Raw genomic sequence first — 12,371 nt, forward strand, 5'->3', positions numbered from 1 at the left:
CGCCGTATGAGTCTGTCCACGTGCTGGAAGCAGACAAGAGCTTCGATGCGGACGTGGTCCCAGGCGCAGGCGCTGTGGTTGTGGGCGTGCAGGAAGAGGTGGATGTCCCTGAAGTACTTGTTGATGGCGAGCAGCGGGTTGCGTGGTCCTTTGAAGGGCGCGGCGTTGTCGGGGAGGCATTGCTCCAGGTGGTGGATGTGGTGCTGCAGGTCATTGAGGAGGTGGTTGCGAGCGTGGCTGGGCCAGTGCTGGCGGGTGCTGTTGGAGCTGAGGGTGTGGAAGAGGTGCTGCAGGATGCGCAGGGCGGTGGCGGCGGCTTGATGCGGCTGCAGGTTGTCGTGGAGCAGGCTGGCGGGGAAGAAGGGCCGCTTCTGGAGGTTGCAGGACAGTGTCGTTCTTGGAGCCATGTCCTGCAGATGCTGGAGTGCATTCCCAGGATCGTGTGTCCGCAGGTGGTGGCACGGGAGGCCGGTGGCCAGAGCCAGGATGAGGACCAGCAGTGCCAGGGTGCTGTGCCACTGGCGGGGCTGTGCGCATCCAGGTGCAGCCATGGTGGAGCTTCGGGCACTGTGCAGGAGTCTGCCCTGGCTCGGTAGACGTATTTGCTTTGCTTAGGATGCTGCTGGTTGTGCAGTTTTATATGCCCAGGTCCAGGCTTTCCTTTCATCGCCATCCTCTTGGTAATTTCACTTTTCCGTTTTCACTTTTGTTTTTTCTGTTTGCTTTCTTTGAGAGCTTTGGTGCTTGTCCCTGGCCAGGAGGGGACGCTGCTGTGAGAACGGGAGCTGACACTTTCTCTGGGCTGCTGCCAGGGGGAAGCCTGGCTACTGAGCTATTACAGGAGACGAAAGTGTGGCAGAAGTTTTCCGGCTGGCTGTGCCGGGGATGTGTTTCAGGATTGTCTTTTCATTTGTTTTGTGTTTGGGGGTTTATTTAAAAATTTCTCTATGTACCAGCATCTATTTTTTTTCATATTGCATGCTCTAATATGATTCATATATAATGTTTATTTTGCATGTTAATTAGTGTTTTCTTATATTTTTCATTGACAAATATTGTTAGTCTCTCAATCTTTTAAAATTCTGTTTAAATGTGTATATGTATATATGTTTTAGTACTTTTTTATTTTTTCTGTGGTACCTGCAGCTTTGCTAGTGCAAGAGTTTTTCTTCTCCCTGCAAAAACTTGCATGATATTTTTGGAGCCATCTCTCATACCCCTGTATCCAGAGTTAATTACCCTTGGTATGTTGGTAATTAGAAATAAATGCACAGATGTCACAAAGGATTTTTCATCAACTATTCATGCAATGTTTGTCCTTTCTGGATTTTGGGGGTTTTTTAATTGTATTGTGAAGTCTTTGTGAAAATGTGGCACTGTTAGATGGTCTGGGGGCAGGAAGAGGTGGGAATATTTCTCTTTCATGTGCCAGTCCACTTAATGTGAAAAGTGAAAGTGGGCAAAGGTCCAAGTGTGAGTCGTCACTGCTTCCTGTGTAACTTCCAGCAGCAGGAGATCCCTGTGGTTGCTGAAAAAGCAACAATGGGATTTTCTCCTGAGATTTTTTTTTTTATTTAACTCAACTAACATGCTTGCTGTAAAATCTCACTGGATTTTTTTGTTGTTTGGGTTCTTTTGGTGTGCATTACATTGGGATATGCTGTCTTCTCTGTTCATCTGTTGCAAAGATCTTACAAATGCATCAGCTGGTGTGTGTGGTACCCAGGGAGCTGCTGGGTGGAACTTAAATCTGTTTTGTCTCATCACTTTCCCTTTTTTCATCCTTTTCTGCTTGCTTTTTGGGCCTATTTCTGATATTTCACTTTTGGCTTTAGGCAGCTTCTCCTTTTGTAGGTCAGGAGATGTCTGTGACGTTTGAAGAACAGAGTGTCTTCCCTGATATTTTCCTTTGGGCAGGCATGAACTGCACACCTAACTGCCTTGCACTTGTATTTTCTAATGAGTTTTTAGTTTGAATGTACGTATGCACAAGTAGGATATTCAGTGCTGATGTGGTTTTCCCCTGCCCGAGGTGCAGTGAGAATAACTGCTACCCGTACACCCTCTTCTCATGCAGATTTGATTATATTTTATCCAGTTTGTATAGGGGGAAAATGTTACTGTGCCAGTTCATATCAGCTGAACTGTGTTCACATCTCTTCTCTAGATCTTCTTTTTGTGGCATTTTCATCAGAAGGTTATGAGAGTGCTGCTTTTGAATAACCTGCTAAGACTTCTAATGTGAATTTAGTTGTGTTTTGTCAAGTGATTCGTGCTGGAGTTCCTAAAGGGGGAAGGAAAGGTTGATGATAATAATGACACCATTACAAGTTACAGAAAGCACCTACAATACTAAAACTTTGCCACATTATTTTCTGTTCAGTGATGGAGGATTGGGTGTAGGAGACAGGGAAGGGATGCACAGAAGTGGAGCAAAGTGGAGATTGCTGTCCACGCTGAGAAAACATTTGAGGCACTATGGCATTTGCAGAGAGGGGTATGATAAAGGAGGAGGATTTTTCAGTATTTGAAAATGTGTGGAAATTTATACATTACTACTTAAAGCATTATCTATTTCTGGATTGGAGGTGGCGAGGAGTAGAACATGAAAATTAGGAGGAAAAAAAAGATTACTAGACCCACAGGTGGAGTTCACACAGAGAGAGAAGGGCAAACTTCTTGTCTTTTTTTTTCAAACTGAGGTCAAAATACTGCTTTGGTTTTGCTAGCATATCCTGTCATTTCAAAGTGCAAGCTTTCTAGTATTGCTTACCTTCTTGTAGAAGACATAAAAGAATGATCTGAGGCAGTGGTTTCCACCTTTTTTATGCACCCTATCGGCAAAAAAATTGTGAGCACTCACCTTCAGTATATTTTTATTTCTGAATTACATACCCCTGTGCTAATATATATATTATAAAACATACACAAAGATAAAAATGAAAAAAGGAGAGAAAGGTTAAACAAACACTGTTTAAAAATTCTCTTTGGTAATATTTATCAAAGGTACGAAATCCATTTTCTTCCTGCAACCCAATGGGTTGGGATACACACCCCACTTTGGAGACTGTGACCTGAGATCTCCTTTAAAGTAGTTTAAATAAAATTTTCAGTTATCCAATAGTAACTGTTTTTCTCTCTCTCTCTTGTGATGTTTTTGCTGTTTTTGTAGCTGACATATCCACTTTTAGAACACAGGGCAAGTGTTTACAACACTTTTAGTACAAGGGCAAAACCCTTAGACTCACATCAATGTTGTGATTACAGTCCTGGTCTGACCCCAGGTGTTTGAGTGACAATGCTCAGTTCTCTTTCAGGCAGTCTCACTGGAAGATGACAGTTCAGAGCTGGGATCTGTGTGGGAAATCACTTAGTTATTGCCTTTAACTTACCATTAAGAGATTAAATATTTGTGTATAACACAAAAAGTGTGTATAAAGTAGGTTTATTTTTAGCTTGAGGATCCAGGTAAATTTTCAGCTCTGCTGCACAATGTAAGGTCAGCTTCCAGTCAAACCTCCTTTAGTTCTTACTTTTAGAATTTTCTTCTGTGTCTAGTAGGCATTTCATAAGATGTGTCCAGCTGTGTTCCAGTTTCCACTATTAATAAATGGTGTTGTCTCTTCCAAGGATTACTATGGAATTACATTCCCGGCTCCTGCAACCTTGACAGGCAGAGATGGGAGCCTTGCTAACAACCCATACTCAGGTGAGTGCTAGCTACAGATGATGATGGCAAGTAAGAAGTGCTGGTTTCTCAGTGCAGGTCATTCTCCTGTTGCTCAGAGAGGAGTTGCTTTTCCCTTCTGTGGTCAGAGAAGCCCTTCCTTGTTCCTGCTCTCGCTCTTTAGCTGTCATTGTGCAAAGATGATATTAATGCCATCCCAGATTTCATCCCAGTGGTTTTCACCCATTGCCAGTTGATTACAGCTTAAAACTGTAGCCATAGGCATTGCAGTTCCTATAATGATGGTATTAAGTGCTGTCATACTTCCTAGTAACCAGCAAAAAGGAATACTGGTTGGGAGTGAGGTAGAAGGGATTGATATATGTCACCTTCTTGGTAAACATGTGAACATGCTGCTCTCTAGGCTGCCAGAAAGTACAAGTGTTTGTGAATTTTCTGCTTCATTATTGCTTCTCTTGGGAGGCTGTTTTTTGGTTAATAACTGAATTTCCCTTCCTGCTTCTTCAATAAGGTGGCCCTCGATGCAAGCCTTGCTTTCCTGGCCTTCAGCTACTGTCTTCAGAACTTTGGTGGTGTGAGGAACTGGACATCTTAACTAGTCATGCTTGATAAATAAACAGACATTGGCAAAAATATGCCCATCACTGCCTGTAAATCCTAACCTGCTTTCAGTCCATGAGCTAAAGCTTAGCTAAACAGGTTAACCTCCAGGAGAGTCACACTTTAACCCAACAACCATTGGCTCTCTGGCTATTTACCATGCTTCTGCTTTTAGCATGTTTTATTGCAATGATCTGATAGTAATGAGTCTGCTCAGACCGTGTGAGATAGGTGAGTATTGGCATCTCTCTTTATCAGTGGAGTAGCCATGGCGCAGAGTTCTGTGCCACAAACAGGCAATATCCCCGTGGCTGTCAGGAACAGACTGGGTGAGGGTTTCCCATAAACAACTGCAGGCTTTCAGGTGTAGGATGTGTCCTGCTCTGTAGTTGTCTGCTCCTGTTCAGAGGATATAAGTCCATTGAATTCTCCACTTTTGCAGTATCTTTGATAGCTTTTTTGACCAGTTCTTTCTTTCACAGGTGATGTAACAAAATTTGGCCGTGGAGACACTGCCTCTCCTGCTCCTGCAACCACGCTGGCCCAGCCGCAACAGAACCAGACACAGACTCACCACACGACTCAGCAGCCCTTCCTCAACCCGACCCTGCCCCCAGGGTACAGCTACACCGGGCTCCCTTACTATGCTGGGATGCCCGGTGTTCCCAGTGCATTCCAGTATGGGCCAACCATGTTTGTAAGTGTGACAGCCTCAGCTGTAGTGCTCCCTGCATGCCTCTCCAGTTTTGCTTTCTCCAGCCCAAACACTCCACTCCTCTTGGAATTATAGGAAAGTTTGGGTTAGAAGGTATCATCCAAGACTGTCTTGTTCCAATCCCCCTGCTTTGGGCAGGGACACCTTCCACCAGACCAGGTTGCTCAGAGCCCCATCCAACCTGGCCTTGAACACTTCCAGGGATATTGGCCATCCACATCTTCTCTGGGCAGCCTGTGCCACTGTCACACCACCCTCGTGGTGATGATTATTTTCTTTATATCTAATCTAAATCTGCCACCTTTCAGTTGAAAACACCTGCCCTTTGTCCTGTCACTACAGGGCCTGGTAAAATGTTTTTCCCACCTTTCCTATAAGCCTCCTTTAAGTGGAGAAAGGTCACAGTAAGGTCCCCCCAGAGCCTTCTTTTCTCCAGGATGAACAGCCCCAACTCTCAGCCTGTCCTCATAGGAGAGAGGAGCTCATCACCTTGATCACCTTTGTGACCTCCTCTGGATCTGCTCCAACAGGTCCACAGCTTCCTCATACTGAGCACTGCAGAGCTGGAGTCAGTATTTAGGTGGATTCTCATTAGAGTGGAATAGAGTCAGCTTCCCCAGTCTGCAGGAGATCTCCAAAAACATGCAGTGTGAGAAAATAGCTGCAATCTCACCCAGAAGAAAACAAAATATTTGACAGGCCAGAACTCATGGACCCCTGTGTGAGTTTCTGTAGATACCTGACAGCTGCATTTTGTGGGCTTGCTGTTCCTGAAAGCCCTTATGAGTCCCTGGAGAGTCAAGGGGGGACCCAAATCTGAGTCAGTGAGCTAAGAGCCTGGATGAAGGAGACCCCATTAAGTCAGAGAGCAGGGCTGGAAGTCTCAGGAGGAGGAGGTTATTTGGGAAGAGGTGCTGCTCCAGGCAGAAGGGTAGATGAGGCTATTTAGGGCCCTGTAGGCTAGTATTTTATGAACAGCCTCAGGCAGGAATTGATGTTTACTTTGATTCTGTGGTTGTTGTCAGGTTTGTGGGTAAAAATTTGCTGTTTACATTCAGCATATGAAAGAAATACACAACCTGTTCTGAGGGAGGACTGCACTGCAATCACAGGGACAGCTCTAGGAGAAATCCTGTGACACAAATCCACTATAGCAAGTTACTGCTGTGAGCAGTCCCATGCCATCCCAGTCCTCCCAACTCCAGACTGAATTCCCGACACGAGGTGGAAGATGCCTTCCCCACTAGATGGCAGAGAGAGTTTGTGTTCCAGCTTGTGTTCCAGCTGACAGCACTTCTCGTCCCGTGCTTTGTCCAGGTACCTCCAGCATCTGCTAAACAGCATGGAGTCAACTTGAGCACGGCCTCGACTCCCTTTCAGCAGGCAAGTGGCTACAGCCAGCACGGCTACGGTGCAGGTAAGGCTCAGCCCCGCTGCCCCCGAGCGCGGCGCCGCTCCGCACCCTGACGCCCTCCCTGTGCACCCCTTGTGCAGGCTACGACGACTTAACGCAGGGAACGGCAGCTGGAGATTACAGCAAAGGAGGCTACAGTGGCTCATCTCAAGCACAAAGCAAATCTGCTGGCACTGGACCTGGGAAAGGTAACACTTTGAGACTGGAGGTTCCCCTGGAGTGGGATTTAGTAGGGCAAACTCCCAGTCAACACAGCAGCCAGCGCTAAACAGGGCCGTGATCCAAGCTGTTTCTCCATCTCCCATACACAAAATGCTTTTCTAATGACTTAGTTGTTCCTTGTGAACCTCATTGCTGAACTTCACATAAAAATCTGTGTGGCTGATGCACAGCTTGGACCAATTACATGTGGGAGAAATGGTAAGCTGCCTCCTAAGCCAGAGCTTTCTTTGCTGAAGAGTATAGTGATCTTCAACAGTGCTGTGATTTTGAAACTTGAGCAGTTCAGTGCTGTTGCTGAAATGCTCCTCTGCCAAATCATAGCTAGATTTTAAGTTTCTTGGTAGGCACCTGAGACACCCACGTGTTAGAGAGGAACAGGGCACTTCACACATCTCTGGGCTGTCTAGCTGCTGCCTGTGCACACTCATAACATTGTGTTGTGCTTGGAAATGTTTCCTTTGTGACCATAAAAGCTGAAGAATTTATGCAGCTCATACAAAAGCTTTATTTGGCACATGCTGGTTAGATCTGAGAAGCCTGTACTGGGCTGCTTAGCACTATGTGGTTCATCCTCATTCTCAAGCAAGGACCAAGCATTTGCTGGGCATTTGAAACACCAGGTGGTCACACTCTTTTCAGTGGAGAAGTGACCCAGGAAGTGTTCAAGCAATCCAGCAGTGCCCAAGGAGGGTTACAAAAGCTTAGAGCAGTACCCTTGAGCCCAGATCTCTGATTCACCAAAAAAAGCAACCATTGGCTTTATTCTGATCCAAATGGAATTATCAGACCCAGCCTCTGTGGAACTGTGAATAAGTGTCTCTGAGGTAGTGATGCTGATTCTGTCAGGGCAGAGGGGCACTGCAGACTTTCACTCTTCTGTAGGGTGTGAAAGGACAGGGGTTCACATGTGTAGGAGATGCTGAGTCTCATCACTCAGGGCACTACTGCAAAGCTCTTGAGTGCTGCAACAGAGCCAAATGCACCTCTGATCCAGGGGAATGCTGGCTTTTAGTGGGCTTCAGTGAGTGGTCAGTGCAGCTAACTGCTACCTGGTGCATTGGAAGTGCATTGGAATCCTGCAGCGAAACACAGCACAACAGAATCCGAGTGTTAATGGCTGGGTGTGGACCCAGGTGATTTATCCCAGTGGGCTTTTGCAGTGGGAACCAGAAGCTGAGCCCTTTCCTCTGATCCCATGTGGGGTGCTGTGGGTCTGGAGAACCAGCGGGGCAGTGCATCCCCTGAGGCTGCCAGAGGTGCTGGGAGCAAAGCTTGGGCTTGTGCTGGCTGGTGGGGTGACATTCTCACCCTTGGTGGTGTTTCTGTTTTCCAGGTGTTTCTGTGACCTCAAGTAACACGGGTGTGCCTGATATCAGTGGCTCAGTCTATAACAAGACTCAGGTGAGGAGTGTTGGACCCTCCTCCCTCAGGGCCCAAGGCTGATGACTCCTACTCCCAGGCTGGCCAGGCTCAGGGCCAGCAGGCCACGGCATCTCTAACGCTGGCTCTGGTTGCTGCTGGAGTGAAGCCTCATCCTCTGTCCCACTGTTTCTGCGGTGTCAGCTCCTGACAGCAGCTGCTGGCAGAGGCTCAGTGCTCCCTGTGCTGCACACTGCCCACGCTACACTACGCCAGCAGTGTCCTGGGTGCCAATGAACTTATGGGTGTTAGCATTTTTAGTCCAAATAGCCCCCAAAGCAGGTGAGTTGAGAGGCTGTTTGCTTCCCATCAGAGGGACAGGCAGTAGTGCCTGCCTCTAACCCCCAAGGGTCCCTGTCTCCTGTGGCTCTGCTCAGTGTGCAGCTGCCCTGGCAAAGCAGAAAGTGCTTTGACAAGCTGTGCAATGCAGTGGGCTTATGTCCAGCTCCTCTTTGCTCCTCCCTGCATGCTCAGCAGGGGAAATAGGTGTCTGGCTGCCATCCATGCTTACAGGTAGGAAGCCAGCTGTCAGCTCCATGCTTTGGGGTCAAGCTTTGGCCAGCAGGAGGAACATATTACTGCAGCTTCCTGTGTTTTTGTTGGGCTGTCCTGGATAGGTTGAGTAATTCTAGGCTGAACCCACTCACTGGGGGAAGGACTGATTAGGCAGCTGCTGTGATCCCATGTCCCTCTGAATGGAAAGAGGTCAGGGGAAAAAAGCCCCACAATGTCTGTGACAATAAAAATGTCAAAAGCCATTAGTGCAGAAATACGGGTGAGAACAGGAGCTGAAACTCATCCTCTGGTGTGCTTGCAGGTGTTCAGTGTGACTTGGCTTCCTCATGGGGTAGGTGAAAGGTTCAGGTGATGTGTGTTTGGGCCACTCTTGTTCTGCTCTCGCTGGGTCTGCTCACAGCAGTGTCTGACGCTGTGCCCATTGCCCCCTGTGCAGACGTTTGACAAGCAGGGATTCCATGCTGGCACTCCGCCTCCCTTCAGCCTGCCCTCTGCTCTCGGATCCACTGGGCCCCTCAACCCTGGTGCTGCCCCGGGCTATGCTCCAGCCCCGTTTCTCCACATCCTCCCTGCACATCAGCAGCCTCATTCCCAGATGCTGCATCACCACCTGCAGCAGGATGGGCAGGTGAGTCAGCCCCTTCTGCCTCTGCAGCATCCCCAAGGACACATTGCTCCACTTCCCATCAGGGCTCTGGGGTGCTTGTTTCCTTCTCCTGCTTGCTTTGCTCACTGGGAAAGGGCCTTGGCAGCACTGGCTGTTGACCAGCTTGGGGAGGGGAGCTGAAGTTCAGCAAGGGGAAATGCCATTTCTGTCCCTGGGGAGAAAGCAGGCCTGTGCACCAATGTAAGTCAGGAACCCCCTGCTGGAAAGCAGAAGAGGCCCTGGGGGCCTGGTGAGCACAAACTGACCATGATGCAGCCATGTGCCCTTCCAGCAGAAAAGGACAATGGGATCCTGAGCTGCTCCAGGCTCAGCACTGCCAGCAGGTGAGGGGAGCTGCTCCTGCCCTCTGCTCAGCCCTGTGAGGCCACAGCTGCAGCACCGTGTCCAGACATGGGTGTGTGGGAGAGTGCCCAGGGAAGGAGTGATGGAGGGGCTGGATCCTGTCTCCTGTGAGGAAAGGCTGGGGGAGCTGGGACAGTTCAGCCTGGAGAGCACTGAGAGGGAATCTCATCAATGTGCAGAAAGGGAAGATGTAAAGAGGATGAAGCCAGGTTCTTTCCGGTGACAGGAGCAGGGGGCACAAACTGGAACACAAGAAGTTCCTTCTGAATATCAGAGAAAATGTTTTTGCTGGGATGGGGACCAAGCACTGCCCAGGAAGCTGGTGGAGTCTCCATCCCTGAAGTTGTCTGGGAATGATGCTGGGCAGCTGGTTCTTAGGTGATCCTGCCTGAGCAAAGGGGTTGGACGAGATACCTCGAGAGATCCCTGCCTGCCTCAACCAGGCTGTGCCTGTGTGAGGAGCCCATCCTGCTGTGGGCTGGGCAGGGATGGTTTGTGGGGTTTGAAGCCAAGGCAGGTGCTGCTGTCCCCTGTCAGGGGGGCAGGAGGGCAGGATGTGAGCACTTGTGGGGAAAAATCAAGCATCCCCTGCAGGTTGCATGTCAGCTCTGATTTGGTTTCACCTGCACGTGTGTTTACTTTCCTAGCACTAAATATTCCCTGTAAAAAACAGTGCTCAGCTTTATAGTCCAGTAATGGGACATGATTTTGTGCTCCAAATGTGTCACATCCTTGTCTGGCTCACCTTGGGAAAGCTCCTTTGCTGTGCCTGGCCCTGCTCCTCATTTTCCTTGTGCTTGAGCCTGTTGTGCTTGGGAGGCAGTGGAGTAGTGCATCCCAAGCTCCTGCTTGGTGTGCCCATGGATGCTTGCCCTGGACCGTGGGATGCAGAGATGGTGCAGGGCAGAAGCAGATCTGTGCAGGGGGGAGCATTGCAGCACTGCTGGGTGTCAGGGCTGTCCCTGGAGATGCTGGGGTGGGCTTGTCTTCCTGGGAATGCTGGTACTGTGGCAGCTGATGCTCCTGTCTCCTTTGTTTCCCTTTTCTAGGGTGGATCTGGCCAACGCAACCAACCCAGCACCATGCAGCAAAAGTCTCAGGCTACCAAAACCGCCTATGGCACTTCTCCATACTGGACAAACTAAACCCGAAACCGGGGAGGGGGGAGAGAATGAAAGGAGAGGAGGAAGGAAAAAAAGAAGAGAAAACAAAAGAAAAGAGAAAAAAGAAAATAAAAGCTGAAGCCCATTCTTGGAATTATTAGGAAAAGTAACTGCTCAGCCAAACGTCTGTGCGTGGAGAACTGCAGCCAGCCAGCCATCCTCTGTGTGACTCGCCTGCTTCCTCTTTGAGTTGCTGTTATATGTAATATATTTATGTATGTATTTGTAAATGTAATAGAGCCTAAATGTGGATTTCTGCATCTTGCAGCCTCCTTTATTTTCTTTGTAGGAAAACTAATTATTCATTTTCCATCTGCACCAGGGCATCATTCTTTGTTTTGTATTTTAAATTCTATGGGTTTTTTAACTCTGTCAGACAAACTGTGCCCTTTTGTTTGGAGCTGGAGCCCATTTATTTAATGCAGTTCTAAATTCAGACAAATAAGGAGACCTGCCCTTCCAAAAACCTAAATCAAGATGTGTCCTGTTGGTTTGATTGTACCCCCCGACCCCCAATATACCTGTTATTTTAGAGGGGGAAAATAAAAGAAAGAAGCAAAAAAAGTTCTGTAGGCCTTCCCCTTTCTTTCATTTCCTCCCTCCCTCCTGCCCTCTTGCTGTGGAAGACAAGCTCAAGGGCAGTTTCATCACTGTGGCCTTGAGCTGCAGTCTCAACTTTAAATTTTTCAATTTTTTTATAATAATAATAAAAAGGACAGGGCTTTGGTTTTTGTTTGTGCAGGGTTTTTTTGTTGGTGGTGTTTTTCTCTAGCAAGAGACTTTGGATGGCTCAGTGTGTCCTGGAACCTCCTTTGCATCATTAGAGGAAGAACTATGTAGCGGTTTCTTAAATAAAAGTATAAGCTGTGTCTTGTACCTCTTCTTGCCCTGAGCCACCTTCCCAGGACAGCCAGAGCTACTGGATGGAAACTTCATCTGTCCTTCCCCACTTTTTTTAAAACAAAAACCTTGGAGGCAACTCCTGGTCCTTCTTGTCCTGCACCAGTGCGGTGAATGTTCTAGGAGTTTTATTTCTTTATAGCCCTTCCTCCACCTAATAAATATCTGATCATACCACTGGTGTTTGTCTGCATTTTCAAAGGCTCCAGGAGCAGTTTTACAGCCTGTCCCTTTCTGCCTGCTCCTGCAGCAGCAGCCAGGCTGGGAGGGCAGGAGCAGCAGGTGCGTCTGACAACTGCGAGTTCACCTGCGTGCTGAGAGCTCTCGGGCACCCCCGGCAGGGATGGGATCCAGAGCCACATCCTCCCTGCTGCCATGAGCAGCCCGTTCTGCCTTTGGCTCTCCTGGGATGGTGCTCCGAGTCCCTGTGAGCAACTGGGATTGGTAAGGACGGAGCACAGCTGCAGCTCTGCCCTCGCACTTTGCTCACGAGGTCCATGGGCTCCACTGGGAGGAAGGGCTGGGGTGTGAGAGCTCCTGAGGGAAGGCTCCTGCCCAGACTTACCCTCTGATCACCCTGTCCCTGTGCAGCAGAGGAAGTGGGTAAATGTGAAACTCACAACAGGCAAGGAGCTTTTATTCTTTTAGTATCCGCAAGAAAAAATAAATCTGTTTCTACCCTGAGAACCATTTCTCTTTCTCAGCTGGCCCTGTGAGGCCCAGTT

The 12,371-nt window shown here is 48.4% G+C and overlaps 1 protein-coding gene across 1 annotated transcript in view; it reads left to right on the forward strand.

The window, feature by feature from the left end:
- The window catches only part of UBAP2 (ubiquitin associated protein 2), a 170,734-nt gene extending 158,956 nt beyond the window's left edge, over nucleotides 1–11,778 (forward strand). Inside the window, exons 22-29 of the mRNA XM_058823272.1 lie at nucleotides 3,631–3,709; nucleotides 4,771–4,985; nucleotides 6,321–6,420; nucleotides 6,498–6,605; nucleotides 7,973–8,040; nucleotides 8,876–8,905; nucleotides 9,011–9,202; nucleotides 10,633–11,778. Coding sequence (XP_058679255.1) covers nucleotides 3,631–3,709; nucleotides 4,771–4,985; nucleotides 6,321–6,420; nucleotides 6,498–6,605; nucleotides 7,973–8,040; nucleotides 8,876–8,905; nucleotides 9,011–9,202; nucleotides 10,633–10,728 — 888 coding nt within the window. The 3' untranslated portion in view covers nucleotides 10,729–11,778. The remainder of the gene's footprint in view (nucleotides 1–3,630; nucleotides 3,710–4,770; nucleotides 4,986–6,320; nucleotides 6,421–6,497; nucleotides 6,606–7,972; nucleotides 8,041–8,875; nucleotides 8,906–9,010; nucleotides 9,203–10,632) is intronic.
- The last annotated feature ends 593 nt before the right edge of the window (nucleotides 11,779–12,371 follow it).

The sequence above is a fragment of the Ammospiza caudacuta genome, chromosome Z (assembly GCF_027887145.1).
Source record: "Ammospiza caudacuta isolate bAmmCau1 chromosome Z, bAmmCau1.pri, whole genome shotgun sequence".
NCBI lineage: Eukaryota > Metazoa > Chordata > Aves > Passeriformes > Passerellidae > Ammospiza > Ammospiza caudacuta.